General features: G+C 63.9%; 2 protein-coding genes across 2 annotated transcripts; both read left to right on the plus strand.

Moving 5' to 3' along the window:
- Positions 1-148: 148 nt before the first annotated feature.
- RAB5B (RAB5B, member RAS oncogene family) lies at positions 149-8,326 on the plus strand. Its single transcript, XM_082073464.1, has 6 exons — positions 149-257; positions 2,696-2,967; positions 5,381-5,532; positions 6,131-6,253; positions 6,357-6,450; positions 7,166-8,326. The coding sequence occupies exons 2-6, from the start codon at positions 2,805-2,807 to the stop codon at positions 7,279-7,281; spliced, it is 648 nt and encodes a 215-aa protein (XP_081929590.1). The 5' UTR covers positions 149-257; positions 2,696-2,804; the 3' UTR covers positions 7,282-8,326.
- A 309-nt stretch (positions 8,327-8,635) lies between these two features.
- Positions 8,636-11,357, plus strand: SUOX (sulfite oxidase). The gene is made up of 4 exons (XM_082073461.1): positions 8,636-8,745; positions 8,945-8,987; positions 9,074-9,221; positions 9,793-11,357. Exons 2-4 carry the CDS (start codon positions 8,956-8,958, stop codon positions 11,224-11,226), a joined length of 1,614 nt encoding a protein of 537 aa, XP_081929587.1. The 5' UTR covers positions 8,636-8,745; positions 8,945-8,955; the 3' UTR covers positions 11,227-11,357.
- Positions 11,358-12,147: the final 790 nt, after the last annotated feature.

A 12,147-nucleotide genomic window follows, 5' to 3' on the forward strand; every position in this document is an offset into this window, starting at 1 on the left:
GCCGCTCCCTTCGCTCCCATTGGCTTCGAGGCGCTGCCCATCCGCCCCTCCCCGCCGTCAACTGGCTCTCCTACGCGGGGCGGGGCAGCGACGCGCTCTCCGCTTTTCCCATTGGCTCAGCCGAGCGGAAGGGGCGAGCCCGCCACCCCGCTGCGAGCCGTCGATTGGTGGAGCCGCCTCTTAATCCCGCCCCGCGCCAGGAGGGTTTGGTTGAGCTGCTGTTTGTGCGCTCGGGGGCCGCGACGGGCCGGGCCGAGGTACCGGGGGGGCCGGGCCGGGACCGGGCGGCTCCGGGGGCGGCTCCGGGGGCCGCGGGAGGGCCGGGGCGGCGCCGGGGGCCGGGCGGGGCTCGCGGGGCGGCGGGCCGGGCCGCGTCCCCCTGCCCGTGGCTGCCGGAGCTGGATGCCCGCGGCTCGGCCGCCCCGGAGCCGCGGGGTCTCGGTCCTTCCGGGGGGCGGCCCGTGCCGCGGGGCTCCCGGTGTCACCGCGGTGCTGCTGGGGGGGTCCGGGACCCCCCCGGGTGTGCGGGCTCCGCTGTCAAACCCGCCCGTGTGGGGAGCGGGGGAGGGAGCGGCGGAGCCCCCGGCGCTGCCCCGGGGGGGCTGCGGGGCGCCCGTGTTCCCCCCCCCGTGACGGGACACGGGGCTCCGTCCCGCGCCTGTTTGTGCTCCGGAGCCGCTGCTGGGCGGGGTGACACGGGGGACCCGGGGCTGGGGACCCTATGGGTGCTGCTGGGGACCCCATGGGCGATGCTACTGGGGACCCATGGACGCTGTTGGGGACCCCCCGATTCTGCTGGGGACCCCTCGATGCTGCTGGGGACCCCCCGATGCTGTTGGGGACCCATGGGCGATGCTGCTGGGGACCCATGGACGCTGCTGGGGACCCCCCGATGCTGCTGGGGACCCCCCGATGCTGCTGGGGACCCCCCCGATGTTGCTGGGGACCCCCCCGATGTTGCTGGGGACCCTCCGATTCTGCTGGGGACCCCCCGATGCTGCTGCTGGGGACCCATGGGCGTTGCTGGGGGACCCCCCGATGTTGCTGGGGGACCCCCCGATGTTGCTGGGGACCCCCCGATGCTGCTGGGGACCCCCCGATGCTGCTGCTGGGGACCCATGGGCGCTGCTGGGGAACCCCCCGATGCTGCTGGGGACCCCCCGATGTTGCTGGGGACCCCCCGATGTTGCTGGGGACCCATGGACACTGCTGGGGGACCCCCCGATGCTGCTGGGGGACCCCCCGATGCTGCTGGGGACCCCCCGATGTTGCTGGGGACCCCCCGATGTTGCTGGGGCACCCATGGACGCTGCTGGGGGACCCCCCGATGCTGTTGGGGACCCATGGACACTGCTGGGGGACCCCCCGATGCTGCTGGGGACCCACGGATGCTGCTCTGCCCACCCCCCCCCAAGAAGATCCTTTGCTCCGGACCAATTCCAAGAGCCATGGGGCAACTCTGCGGGGCTTGGCAGCTCCACCGGCTCCGTTTGCAAACCCTGGGGACCCTCCAGCACCCGCCGGGTGAATCCGCATGGGGCTGAGCCCTCCAATGCGCTTGGGATGGAGGAAAGTGTCGCTGGGGGTGGGAAGGGGGTTAACGCAGCCGGGGTGTCGCAACCCCCCCCAGCCAGGAATCCGCGGCTCCCGGTGCTGCCCCCGGTGCCGTCGGGGGTCCCAGATGGAGCGAGGGGGCTCCATGGGGCTCCCCGAACCTCGTTGGGCACCGGGGGAGCCTTTTGCTGCCTCCCCGGGACGGGGGGTTCATCCCGCTTCTTAAATCTCGCTCAACCGGCGGCTCGTGGCGATCGTGGCTGCGCCAACAAGAGCCGTGGGGCTCTATAGGTCAGCGCAGCCGCTGAGTTTCACCTGGTGCCGGGATGGTTTGGGGGGTAACCCCCTTATCCTGGGGGGGCTGCGGCTTGGCTGGACCCCCACATGGTCTGTAAGGAGCTGAATTTGGGTGGTCTCATCTTAATCCCTTGGTGGAGCCGGAGGAGGATGGAGAGAACATTTGGGGTGCTGGAGTGAGTTCGGAGAAGGGAACGGAGCTGGGAAAGGGGTTGAGGTTGGAAATTTGGGAGAATTTATCTATTAAAGGGCTGTTGGGCATTGAACAGGCTGGAGTCACCATCCCTGGGGGGGTTTAAAAGGTGTTCAGACGAGGTTTAGGGTTTAGGTTTAGTGCTGGAGTTGGGTTCTGGTTGGATCGACGATCCTGAGGGTCTGTTCCAACTGAAATGATTCTGTGATTTGATGAAATTAAGGTGATGCTGGAGAAACCGGGAAAACAACTTGTAGAAGAGGAAACGGCCTCACGTTGCACCAGGGGAGGCTGAGGGGGCAAATTTGGGGTGATTTCTGCCCCAAAGGGCATTGAACAGGCTGCCCAGGGGGGTGGTGGAGCCACCATCCCTGGGTGGGGGGTGAACAGGTGACATTCATGGGGACATTTTAGTTGCGTTGCGGTTGGACTCGACGATGTGGATGTTTCTGTCCCTCCCCGGGGAGGCTGAGAGTGTAAATTTGGGGTGATTTCTGCCCCAAAGGGCTGTGGGGTGTTGAACAGGCTGTAGCGGAGTCGCCACCCCTGGGGGGTCGAACACACGACGTTCTTGGGGTTGTTTAGTGCTAGCGAACGCTTGGACTCAATCTTTGGTCTTCCCCACCCAAAATCTCCCCTTTCCCCCCCCAGGACAGCCGAGCGCAGCCCAGCCCCGCAGCCAGCGCCCCCTCGGTGCCCTCCCGGCTCTGCGGTTCCCCGGGCGCGCGGCGCCGGCAGCAGCGGCAGCAGCGACCAGGCCATGAGCAGCCGAGGAGCCGCCCGGCCGAACGGGCAGTCCCAGCCCAGTAAGATCTGCCAGTTCAAACTGGTGCTACTGGGCGAGTCGGCGGTGGGGAAATCCAGCCTGGTGCTGCGCTTCGTCAAGGGCCAGTTCCACGAGTACCAGGAGAGCACCATCGGCGGTGAGTGGGACGCTTGAGCTCCCCGTTAAACCTGAACCCCCGTGGGAGCGCGTGGGGGTCCCTGTGGGACACCCCGAGTTGCACATCAACACGGGTTCCACCAAAACGAACCCCCGCGCCGCTCGGGGAGCGCGTTGGATCCAAACCGAGAGGCTCGCGGCGTTAGGAAACGCGCCACCGTTGTTTTTGACGCCGTTTCGGTGTATTTTTACAATATAACTATGTGTTTTATCCGTGTTAAGCACCACCGAGCGCTGCCCCGCGGTCTCGGGCACATTAGGAAACACGCCACCATTGTTTTTAACGCCGTTTCGGTGTATTTTTACAATATAACCATGTGTTTTATCGGTGTTAAGCACCACCGAGCGCTGCCCCGCGGTCTCGGCCGCGTTAGGAAACGTGCCGCCATTGTTTTTAACGCCGTTTCGGTGTATTTTTACAATATAACTATGCGTTTTATCGGTGTTAAGCACCACCGAGCGCTGCCCTGCGGTCTTGGGCACATTAGGAAACGCGCCGCCGTTGTTTTTAACGCCGTTTCGGTGTATTTTTACAATATAACCATGTGTTTTATCGGTGTTAAGCAGCCCCGAGCGCTGCCCCGCGGTCTCAGCCGCGTTAGGAAACGCGCCGCCGTTGTTTTTAACGCCGTTTCGGTGTATTTTTACAATATAACCATGTGTTTTATCCGTGTTAAGCACCACCGAGCGCTGCCCTGCAGTCTTGGGCACATTAGGAAACGCGCCACCGTTGTTTTTAACACCGTTTCGATGTATTTTTACAATATAACCATGTGTTTTATCGGTGTTAAGCACCACCGAGCGCTGCCCCGCGGTCTCGGGCACATTAGGAAACGCGCCGCCATTGTTTTTAACGCCGTTTCGGTGTATTTTTACAATATAACTATGTGTTTCATCGGTGTTAAGCACCACCGAGCGCTGTCCCATGGTCTCGGGCACATTAGGAAACGCGCCGCCATTGTTTTTAACGCCGTTTCGGTGTATTTTTACAATATAACTATGCGTTTTATCGGTGTTAAGCACCACCGAGCGCTGTCCCATGGTCTCGGGCACATTAGGAAACGCGCCACCATTGTTTTTGACGCCGTTTCGGTGTATTTTTACAATATAACTATGCGTTTTATCGGTGTTAAGCACCACCGAGCGCTGCCCCGCGGTCTCGGGCACATTAGGAAACGCGCTGCCATTGTTTTTGACGCCGTTTCGGTGTATTTTTACAATATAACCATGTGTTTCATCGGTGTTAAGCACCACCGAGCGCTGTCCCGCAGTCTCGGCCGCGTTAGGAAGCACGCTGCCATTGGTTTTAACACCATTTCGGTGTATTTTTACAATATAACCATGTGTTTTATCGGTGTTAAGCACCCCCGAGAGCTGCCCCGCGGTCTCGGCCGCGTTAGGAAACGTGCCGCCATTGTTTTTAACGCCGTTTCGGTGTATTTTTACAATATAACCATGTGTTTTATCGGTGTTAAGCACCACCGAGCGCTGTCCCGCAGTCTCGGCCGCGTTAGGAAACGCGCTGCCATTGGTTTTAACACCATTTCGATGTATTTTTACAATATAACCATGTGTTTCATCGGTGTTAAGCACCACCGAGCGCTGTCCCATGGTCTCGGGCGCATTAGGAAACGCGCCGCCATTGTTTTTAACGCCGTTTCGGTGTATTTTTACAATATAACCATGTGTTTCATCGGTGTTAAGCACCACCGAGCGCTGTCCCATGGTCTCGGGCGCATTAGGAAACGCGCCGCCATTGTTTTTAACGCCGTTTCGGTGTATTTTTACAATATAACCATGTGTTTCATCGGTGTTAAGCACCACCGAGCGCTGTCCCACGGTCTCGGCCGCGTTAGGAAACGCGCCGCCGTTGTTTTTAACGCCGTTTCGGTGTATTTTTACAATATAACTATGCGTTTTATCGGTGTTAAGCACCACCGAGCGCTGCCCTGCGGTCTTGGGCACATTAGGAAACGCGCCACCGTTGTTTTTAACGCCGTTTCGGTGTATTTTTACAATATAACCATGTGTTTTATCGGTGTTAAGCACCACCGAGCGCTGTCCCGCGGTCTCAGGCGCTTTAGCGGAGCGGGTTACGAGCTGCATTAGGGGCCAAATGAACATATTTCAGTTCATTTTCAAAGGCGTTTAATTGCGGTGGTGTAACCCGCAGCTGACGAGCATCGTGGGGATTTGGTTTGGAGCAAAACACCGACCCCCCTCATCTATGTGATTTGTCACAATGTCACCGACGCCTCCTCCACCAACCGGTCCCGCCGAGGGGTCGGGGTGTCCCCAGCGCTACGTTTGGGGTGCGGAAGGTCCCCGCCGCGCGTTGGGGTGAGCGGGGCGATGCTAACGCTGTTGTTTTTGTTCCCCCCCCCGCTCCACAGCCGCGTTTCTCACACAATCCGTCTGCCTGGACGACACGACGGTGAAGTTCGAGATCTGGGACACGGCCGGGCAGGAGCGGTACCACAGCCTGGCCCCCATGTACTACCGGGGCGCTCAGGCCGCCATCGTGGTCTACGACATCACCAACCAGGTGCGGACGGACTCACGGACGGCTTGGGGGTCACCCGCTCGCTCCCCCCGTGTTTCGGGCTGTGCCCGTCGCCCCTCGTGGTCAAAGTTGGGTCCATATCTCAAGATGTTTCTCGCATCAACACGGTCCCTCTCGGCTTCTCCGCGGCTCTCACGTCTTTTCCCGCTCAGGAAGATGCTCCAGAGCCTCCAGTGTCTTTGTCTCATGGAATCACTGAATCATTTTGGGTGGAAAAGCCCAAAGATTGGGTCCAACTGTTACCCTGACACTGTCACTAAAGTGTCCCCTCATCTGTTCAACCCCATAGCGATGGTGACTCCACCACTGCCCTGGGCAGCCTGTTCAGTGCCCAATGACCCTTTAATTAACACATTTCCCCTAATTTCCAACCTCAACCTCCTTCCCCAGCTCCACCGCCCTTCCCTGAACTCACCTTGCTGAGGGTTCACTGTCCCTTCATTCATTAATTAACCAATTAAACAAGCAGCACTGTGGTTAAACCCCCCGATAGCGAAACCCATGCAGCTCCGGGTGTGCTGGTGTCTTGGGGGGGGGTCTCTACGTCCCCCCCTTGTGCTGACCCCCCCATAATTTGCAGGAAACCTTCGCGCGCGCCAAGACCTGGGTGAAGGAGCTGCAGCGCCAGGCCAGCCCCAGCATCGTCATCGCCCTGGCCGGCAACAAGGCCGACCTGGCCAGCAAGCGCATGGTGGAGTACGAGGTGAGTGTCACCCCCCCGGGGGACACTGTCACCTCCTGTCCCCATCCCCGTCCCCGCCCTGGGGGGGGAATTCGGTAACCGGCCCCCCGCCCGTCTCTCGCAGGAGGCGCAGGCGTACGCCGACGACAACAGCCTCTTGTTCATGGAGACGTCGGCCAAGACGGCCATGAACGTCAACGATCTCTTCTTGGCCATCGGTGAGGGGCTGGGGGGGTCAGGGGGGTTTTGAGGGTTGGCGGGGGGTCTGCACAGGGTCCGCAGGGGTTTTGGGGGGGCCAAGCAGAGCTGGAGCTTGGTCACTCAAAGAGCTCGAAGGAAGCGGCTCCTCGTCCCCAGGGAGGGTTGTTGGCCATGGACATCAACAACATCGTGTTGGCCATCAGGGAGGAGTTTTGGGGGGTCTACCCGAGGTCCAGAGGGGTTTTTGGGGGGGCCAAGCAAAGCCAGAGCTTTTTCCCTCCAAGAGTTTGACGGAAACAGCTTCTCATCCCCAGGGAGGGTTGTTGGCCATGAACATCAATGACCTCTTGGCCATCAATGAGGGACCAAGGAGGGGTTTTTGGGGGTCTATCTGAGGTCCAGAGGGGTTTTGGGGGGGCCAAGCAGAGCTGGAGCCTTTTCCCTCCAAGAGCTCAAAGGAAACAGCTTCTCAATCCCTAGGCGGGGTTGTTGGCCATGGACATCACCAACATCTTGTTGGCCATCAATGACCTCTTGGCCATCAATGAGGGACAAAGGAGGGGTTTTTGGGGGTCTACCTGAGGTCCAGAGGGGTTTTGGGGGGCCCAAGCAGAGCTGGAGCCTTTTCCCTCCCAGAGCTCGAAGGTAACGGCTCCTCAGCCCCGGGGGGGGCTCCATGACCGCGGTGAACGTCACCATCCCCATCACCCCATTTTTCCCCCCCCCCCATAGCCAAGAAGCTGCCAAAGACGGAGCCGCAGAGCACGGGGGGCGCCGGGGGCCGCAGCCGGGGGGTCGACCTGCACGAGCAGAACCCGCAGAGCCGGAGCCAGTGCTGTAGCAACTGAGGAAGAGCCCGGAGCGCCCCCCCGCCCCCCCCCAAAAAAACAACCTCCCTCCTTTAACGGCACTTTTTAACGCTTCGAAACCGCCACCAGACACCGTCAGCACCGAGAGCCGCCGGGGACTTAACGTCGAGAAACCAACCGAGGACGACAAACTCTTCTTCACTTTGTATTATAGGTGCAAATAGCGCCCTGATCTTCTCATTTTTGGTTCGTTTTGGGGGTTTTTTTGTTGGTTTTTTTCTCCATCATCTTCCCTTCCCCGCCCCCCCTCTGCTTTTTCACGTTGGACGAACCGGAGACCCCGGAAAACTCGGGGTCCTGGCGTGGATTCCTTTATAATTTGTATTATTTTTGGTTTGTTTCCTGCCCCCCCTCGCCCCATTTCTCCCGTTTTGCTGCCGGGGGGGGGGAGAAAAGCTGCAGCGTCCTCAATTTCTTCCCGGGTGGCCTTTTTCTTGTTGTTTTTTGCTGGAGGATCGGACGTGCCTGGGGGTGTTTAATGGGGGGGGGGGGGTACCCCTGTACCCCGTGCCCCCTCCCCGATCTCTGGTTTGCACTTTACTCCTGGAAATGCCCCATTTTTGGGTGGTTTTTCCTTTGGTCCTGGGCGGGGGGTGGGGGGGGCTGTGGTTGTGGGGTGGAGGGACCCATCCCCAATGAAACCCCCACCCGGGGGGGGGGGGGTGGGCAGAGAAACCCCCTCCCCGCCCCCACAGGGAACGGTTTGGGCTTTGTTTTGCTTTGGGGTGGGGTCCGGTTGGCGGAGCCCCCCCCATAATATTGATGACTCTTTAAGCAGGGTGTGTGGGGACCCCGAGCGGTGACCCCCATCCTCCCGCGCCCCCCACCCCGGACCAAACGGGGGACGCTGCAGCTTTTCTCGCTCTTTCTTGCTTCTTCTCCCGTAATTATTCCTCTTTGGGTTTTAATTTTGTTTTCTTTGAGAAAGCTCCTCCCTCGCATTCAAATAACAAATCATGATAACAGAACTCAACAACCGCTGTATTTAATGTAAGTAAACGAGAAAAAAATGGAAGGAAAACAAGGTCCTTGTTGAATTTGGGGGCGGGGGGGGTTGACTTTGGCTTCGTGACGCCTCCCTCCCGGTGCCACCAGCCCCTGAGACGCCCCAGCCTCGCCCCGATAAAGCTTTTCGGTCCCTCCAGCTGGACGGCGGCTCCTCGGTCAACCGGGGACAAAAACGGGACCGGCCCCGGTTCCCCCCCCGTCCCCGTGGCAGCGCTGGCCCTTTAAATCCTCGCCGCGTTGCCCCTTTAAGCCGCTCGCTGCTGTTGCCCCTTTAAGCCCCGCCCCGGCGGACCCCACCACGGTGGTTAAGCCACGCCCACGCAGCCCCTCCAGGCGCGGGAGGGGGCGTGGCCAGCGGGCGAGGCCACGCCCATCGCCCCTCTCTTAAAGAGGCAGGGAGCGGCGGGAGGTGCCGCTACCGGAGCCGTAACGCAGGTGCGTAACGGGGCGAACCGGGGCCGGGACGGGACTGGGGGCGGCGACACCGGAGCGAAGGGGGGTGGCGAGGAGCGGGGATGCCCCGCGCGGGTCCCGGTGGCCGCTTTTCGCGGGGCAGCGACGGCTCCGCCGGTGCCGCTTCCCGATAACGGTGCCCGGTCCCCGGTGGCCGCCACAGCCGCGCTCTCCCGTGCAGGTGCCGCCGCGATGCTGCTGCTCCGAGCCGTTACCGGGCGCAGGTACGAGCCGCCCCCTCGGGGGTCCCCGCGGAGCCCGGTGCGGATCCCCGGTGCCCGTTCGCGGTCTCAGCCCCGTTCTCCCGCAGGCTCCCGCCGCTGCCGCTGCCCCGCCGGCCCTGCTCCCGCTCCCCCACCGGCAGCCCGGCCGCGGGGGGTCGTCGGGGGGCGGCCCCGGTGCTGGCGGCGCTGCTGGGCCTCGGGGCCGCGCTGGCCTACGGAGAACGGCGGCGGCGGGTGAGCGGGACCGGGGGGCGGCACCGGATGCCCGGAGCGTCCGAGGGGGGCGGCCACCCGTGTGGGGGCTGAATTTCGGGGGGGGGCTGAATCCCAGGGCGGGGACAGCACCGGGATTTGGGGGTCCCGGCGGGGCAGCACCGGGATTTGGGGGTCCCGGGGGGGCAGCACCGGGGGATCTGGATCCCGGGGGGAAGGTCTGAATCCTGGAGGGGGGGCGGGGATCAGGACAGCAGGTCCCGGGGGGGCAGAACCGGGGTGTCCAGGTCCTCTGGGACCCCCATCACTCTTCTCAGAGGCAGCTGGGGGGGCAGGGGATGCCACATCCCCCCGTCACCCCCCTGGGGTGCTGGTTTTGGGGGGGACACCCAGGTCATGGAGAGGTGGGGTCCACGGGGTGCAGCACTGGGGGGGCACAACTGGGGTGTCCAGGTTGTCTGGGACCCCCCCCTCCCATATCTCGGGTGGGGGGGGGGCAGGGGGTGCCACATCCCCCTGGTCACCCCAGGGTGATGGCAATGGGGGGTCTCTGGGGTGCAGCTTCCCCACTGACATCACCGGGGTCCCCCAGGTCGCCCAGGCGGCCCGGGCCCCCCCGCCCCCCGCCCGGTTCCCCGTGTACACGCGGGAGGAGGTCGGGCGGCACCGCACCCCCCAGGACCGCGTCTGGGTGACCCACGGCACCGAGGTCTTCGACGTCACCGACTTCGTGGAGCTGCACCCGGGGGGGGCCGACAAGCTGCTGCTGGCGGCCGGCGGAGCCCTCGAGCCCTTCTGGGCGCTCTACGCCGTCCACAACCAGCCCCACGTCCTGGAGCTGCTGCGCGAGTACAAAGTGGGCGAGCTGGACCCCCACGAGGCGCCGCCGGCCCCCGCCGACACCCGGGACCCCTTCGCCGGGGACCCCCCCCGGCACCCCGGTTTGCGCGTCAACAGCCAGAAGCCGTTCAACGCGGAGCCGCCGGCCGAGCTGCTGGGCGAGAGCTTCCTGACGCCCAACGAGCTCTTCTTCACCCGCAACCACCTCCCGGTGCCGGTCGTGGACCCCGAGACCTACCGGCTGCGGGTGGAGGGCCCGGGGGGGGCGTCGTTATCGCTGTCCTTACCGGAGCTCCGCAGCCGCTTCCCCAAGCACGAGGTGACGGCCACGCTGCAGTGCGCCGGCAACCGGCGCGCCGAGATGAGCCGCGTGCGCCCCGTCAAGGGGCTGCCGTGGGACATCGGCGCCATCGGCACGGCGCGCTGGGGGGGGGCGCGGCTGCGCGACGTGCTGCTCCACGCCGGCTTCCCGCCGGAGCGCGAGGGCGAGTGGCACGTTTGCTTCGAAGGGCTGGACGCCGACGCCGGGGGGGCCCCGTACGGCGCGTCCATCCCGTACGCCCGCGCGCTCGGCGCCGGAGCCGACGTGCTGCTGGCGTACGAGATGAACGGGCGCGAGCTGCCGCGCGACCACGGCTTCCCGGTGCGCGTGGTGGTGCCCGGCGTGGTGGGCGCGCGCAGCGTCAAGTGGCTGCGGCGCGTGGCCGTGAGCGCGGCCGAGAGCCCCAGCCACTGGCAGCAGAACGACTACAAGGGCTTCTCCCCCTGCGTGGACTGGGACAGCGTGGACTACACGACGGCGCCGGCCATCCAGGAGCTGCCGGTGCAGTCGGCCATCACGCAGCCGCGCCCCGGCGCCGCGGTGCCGGCGGGGGAGCTGACGGTCAAGGGCTACGCGTGGAGCGGGGGCGGGCGGGAGGTGGTGCGGGTGGACGTGTCGCTGGACGGCGGGCGCAGCTGGCGGGTGGCGCGGCTGACGGGCGAGCGGCCGGCGCCGGGGCGCGCGTGGGCCTGGCGGCTGTGGGAGCTGCAGGCGCCGGTGGCGCCGGGGACGGAGCTGGAGATCGTGTGCAAGGCGGTGGACGGGAGCTACAACGTGCAGCCCGACGGGGTGGCCGCCATCTGGAACCTGCGCGGGGTGCTGAGCAACGCCTGGCACCGCGTGCGCGTCACCGTCACCCGCTGAGCGCGCGCGGTGTCTGTCCGGCCGTCTGTCTGTCTGTCCCCCCCCCCCCCCCCCGCCCGCTCCCGGCGGCTCAAAGGTCGCTGCGTTTTATGGCCCCCGACGTGTGAAAGTGGCTCCATAAAGATTGTGGGTTTATGGACTTGGTGGTTTCCGGGGGCAGCGCGGGGGCAGCGGGGGGGGGACGGGGACACGGGGGTGGCCATGGGGGGGATGGGGACACGGGGATGGCCACGGGGAGCCCCCCCAGCCCCTGGGTGCTCTGCAATGGGACCCCCCTGATGTCCCCAGGTGACCCCACAGTGCCCCTGAGCCTGGGGGACCCCCTGACCCCACTTGGCCCCGGGACCCTCAATGACCCCTGGCCCTATGGGACCCCCTGGCCTTATGGGACCCCCCCCGGCCTTATGGGACCCCCTGACCCCATATAACCCCTGACTCTATGGGACCCCCCCCGGCCTTATGGGACCCCCTGACCCCATATAACCCCTGACTCTATGGGACCCCCTGACCCCACGGGACCCTGGGACCCTAAGTGACCCCTGGCCCTATGGGACCCCCTGACCTTATGGGACCCCCTGACCCCATATAACCCCTGACTCTATGGGACCCCCCAACCTTATGGGACCCCCTTGACCCCACAGAACCCCCTGAACCCATATAACCCCTGACCCTACGGGACCCCCTGACCTTGTGGGATCCCCCCAACCGTATGGGACCCATTTGACCCCACAAGACCCCCTCACCCCATATAACCCCTGACCCTATGGGACTCCTCTGACCCTATAGAGCCCCCCAGCCCTATGGGACCCCCTGGCCCTGTGGAACCCCCCCTGACCTTATGGGACCCACTTGACCCCACAGGACCCCTGACCCCACATAACCCCTGGCCCTATGGCACCCCCTGACCTTATGGGACCCCTT

The sequence above is a fragment of the Streptopelia decaocto genome (assembly GCF_964273445.1).
Source record: "Streptopelia decaocto genome assembly, chromosome: 27".
NCBI classification, from domain to species: domain Eukaryota; kingdom Metazoa; phylum Chordata; class Aves; order Columbiformes; family Columbidae; genus Streptopelia; species Streptopelia decaocto.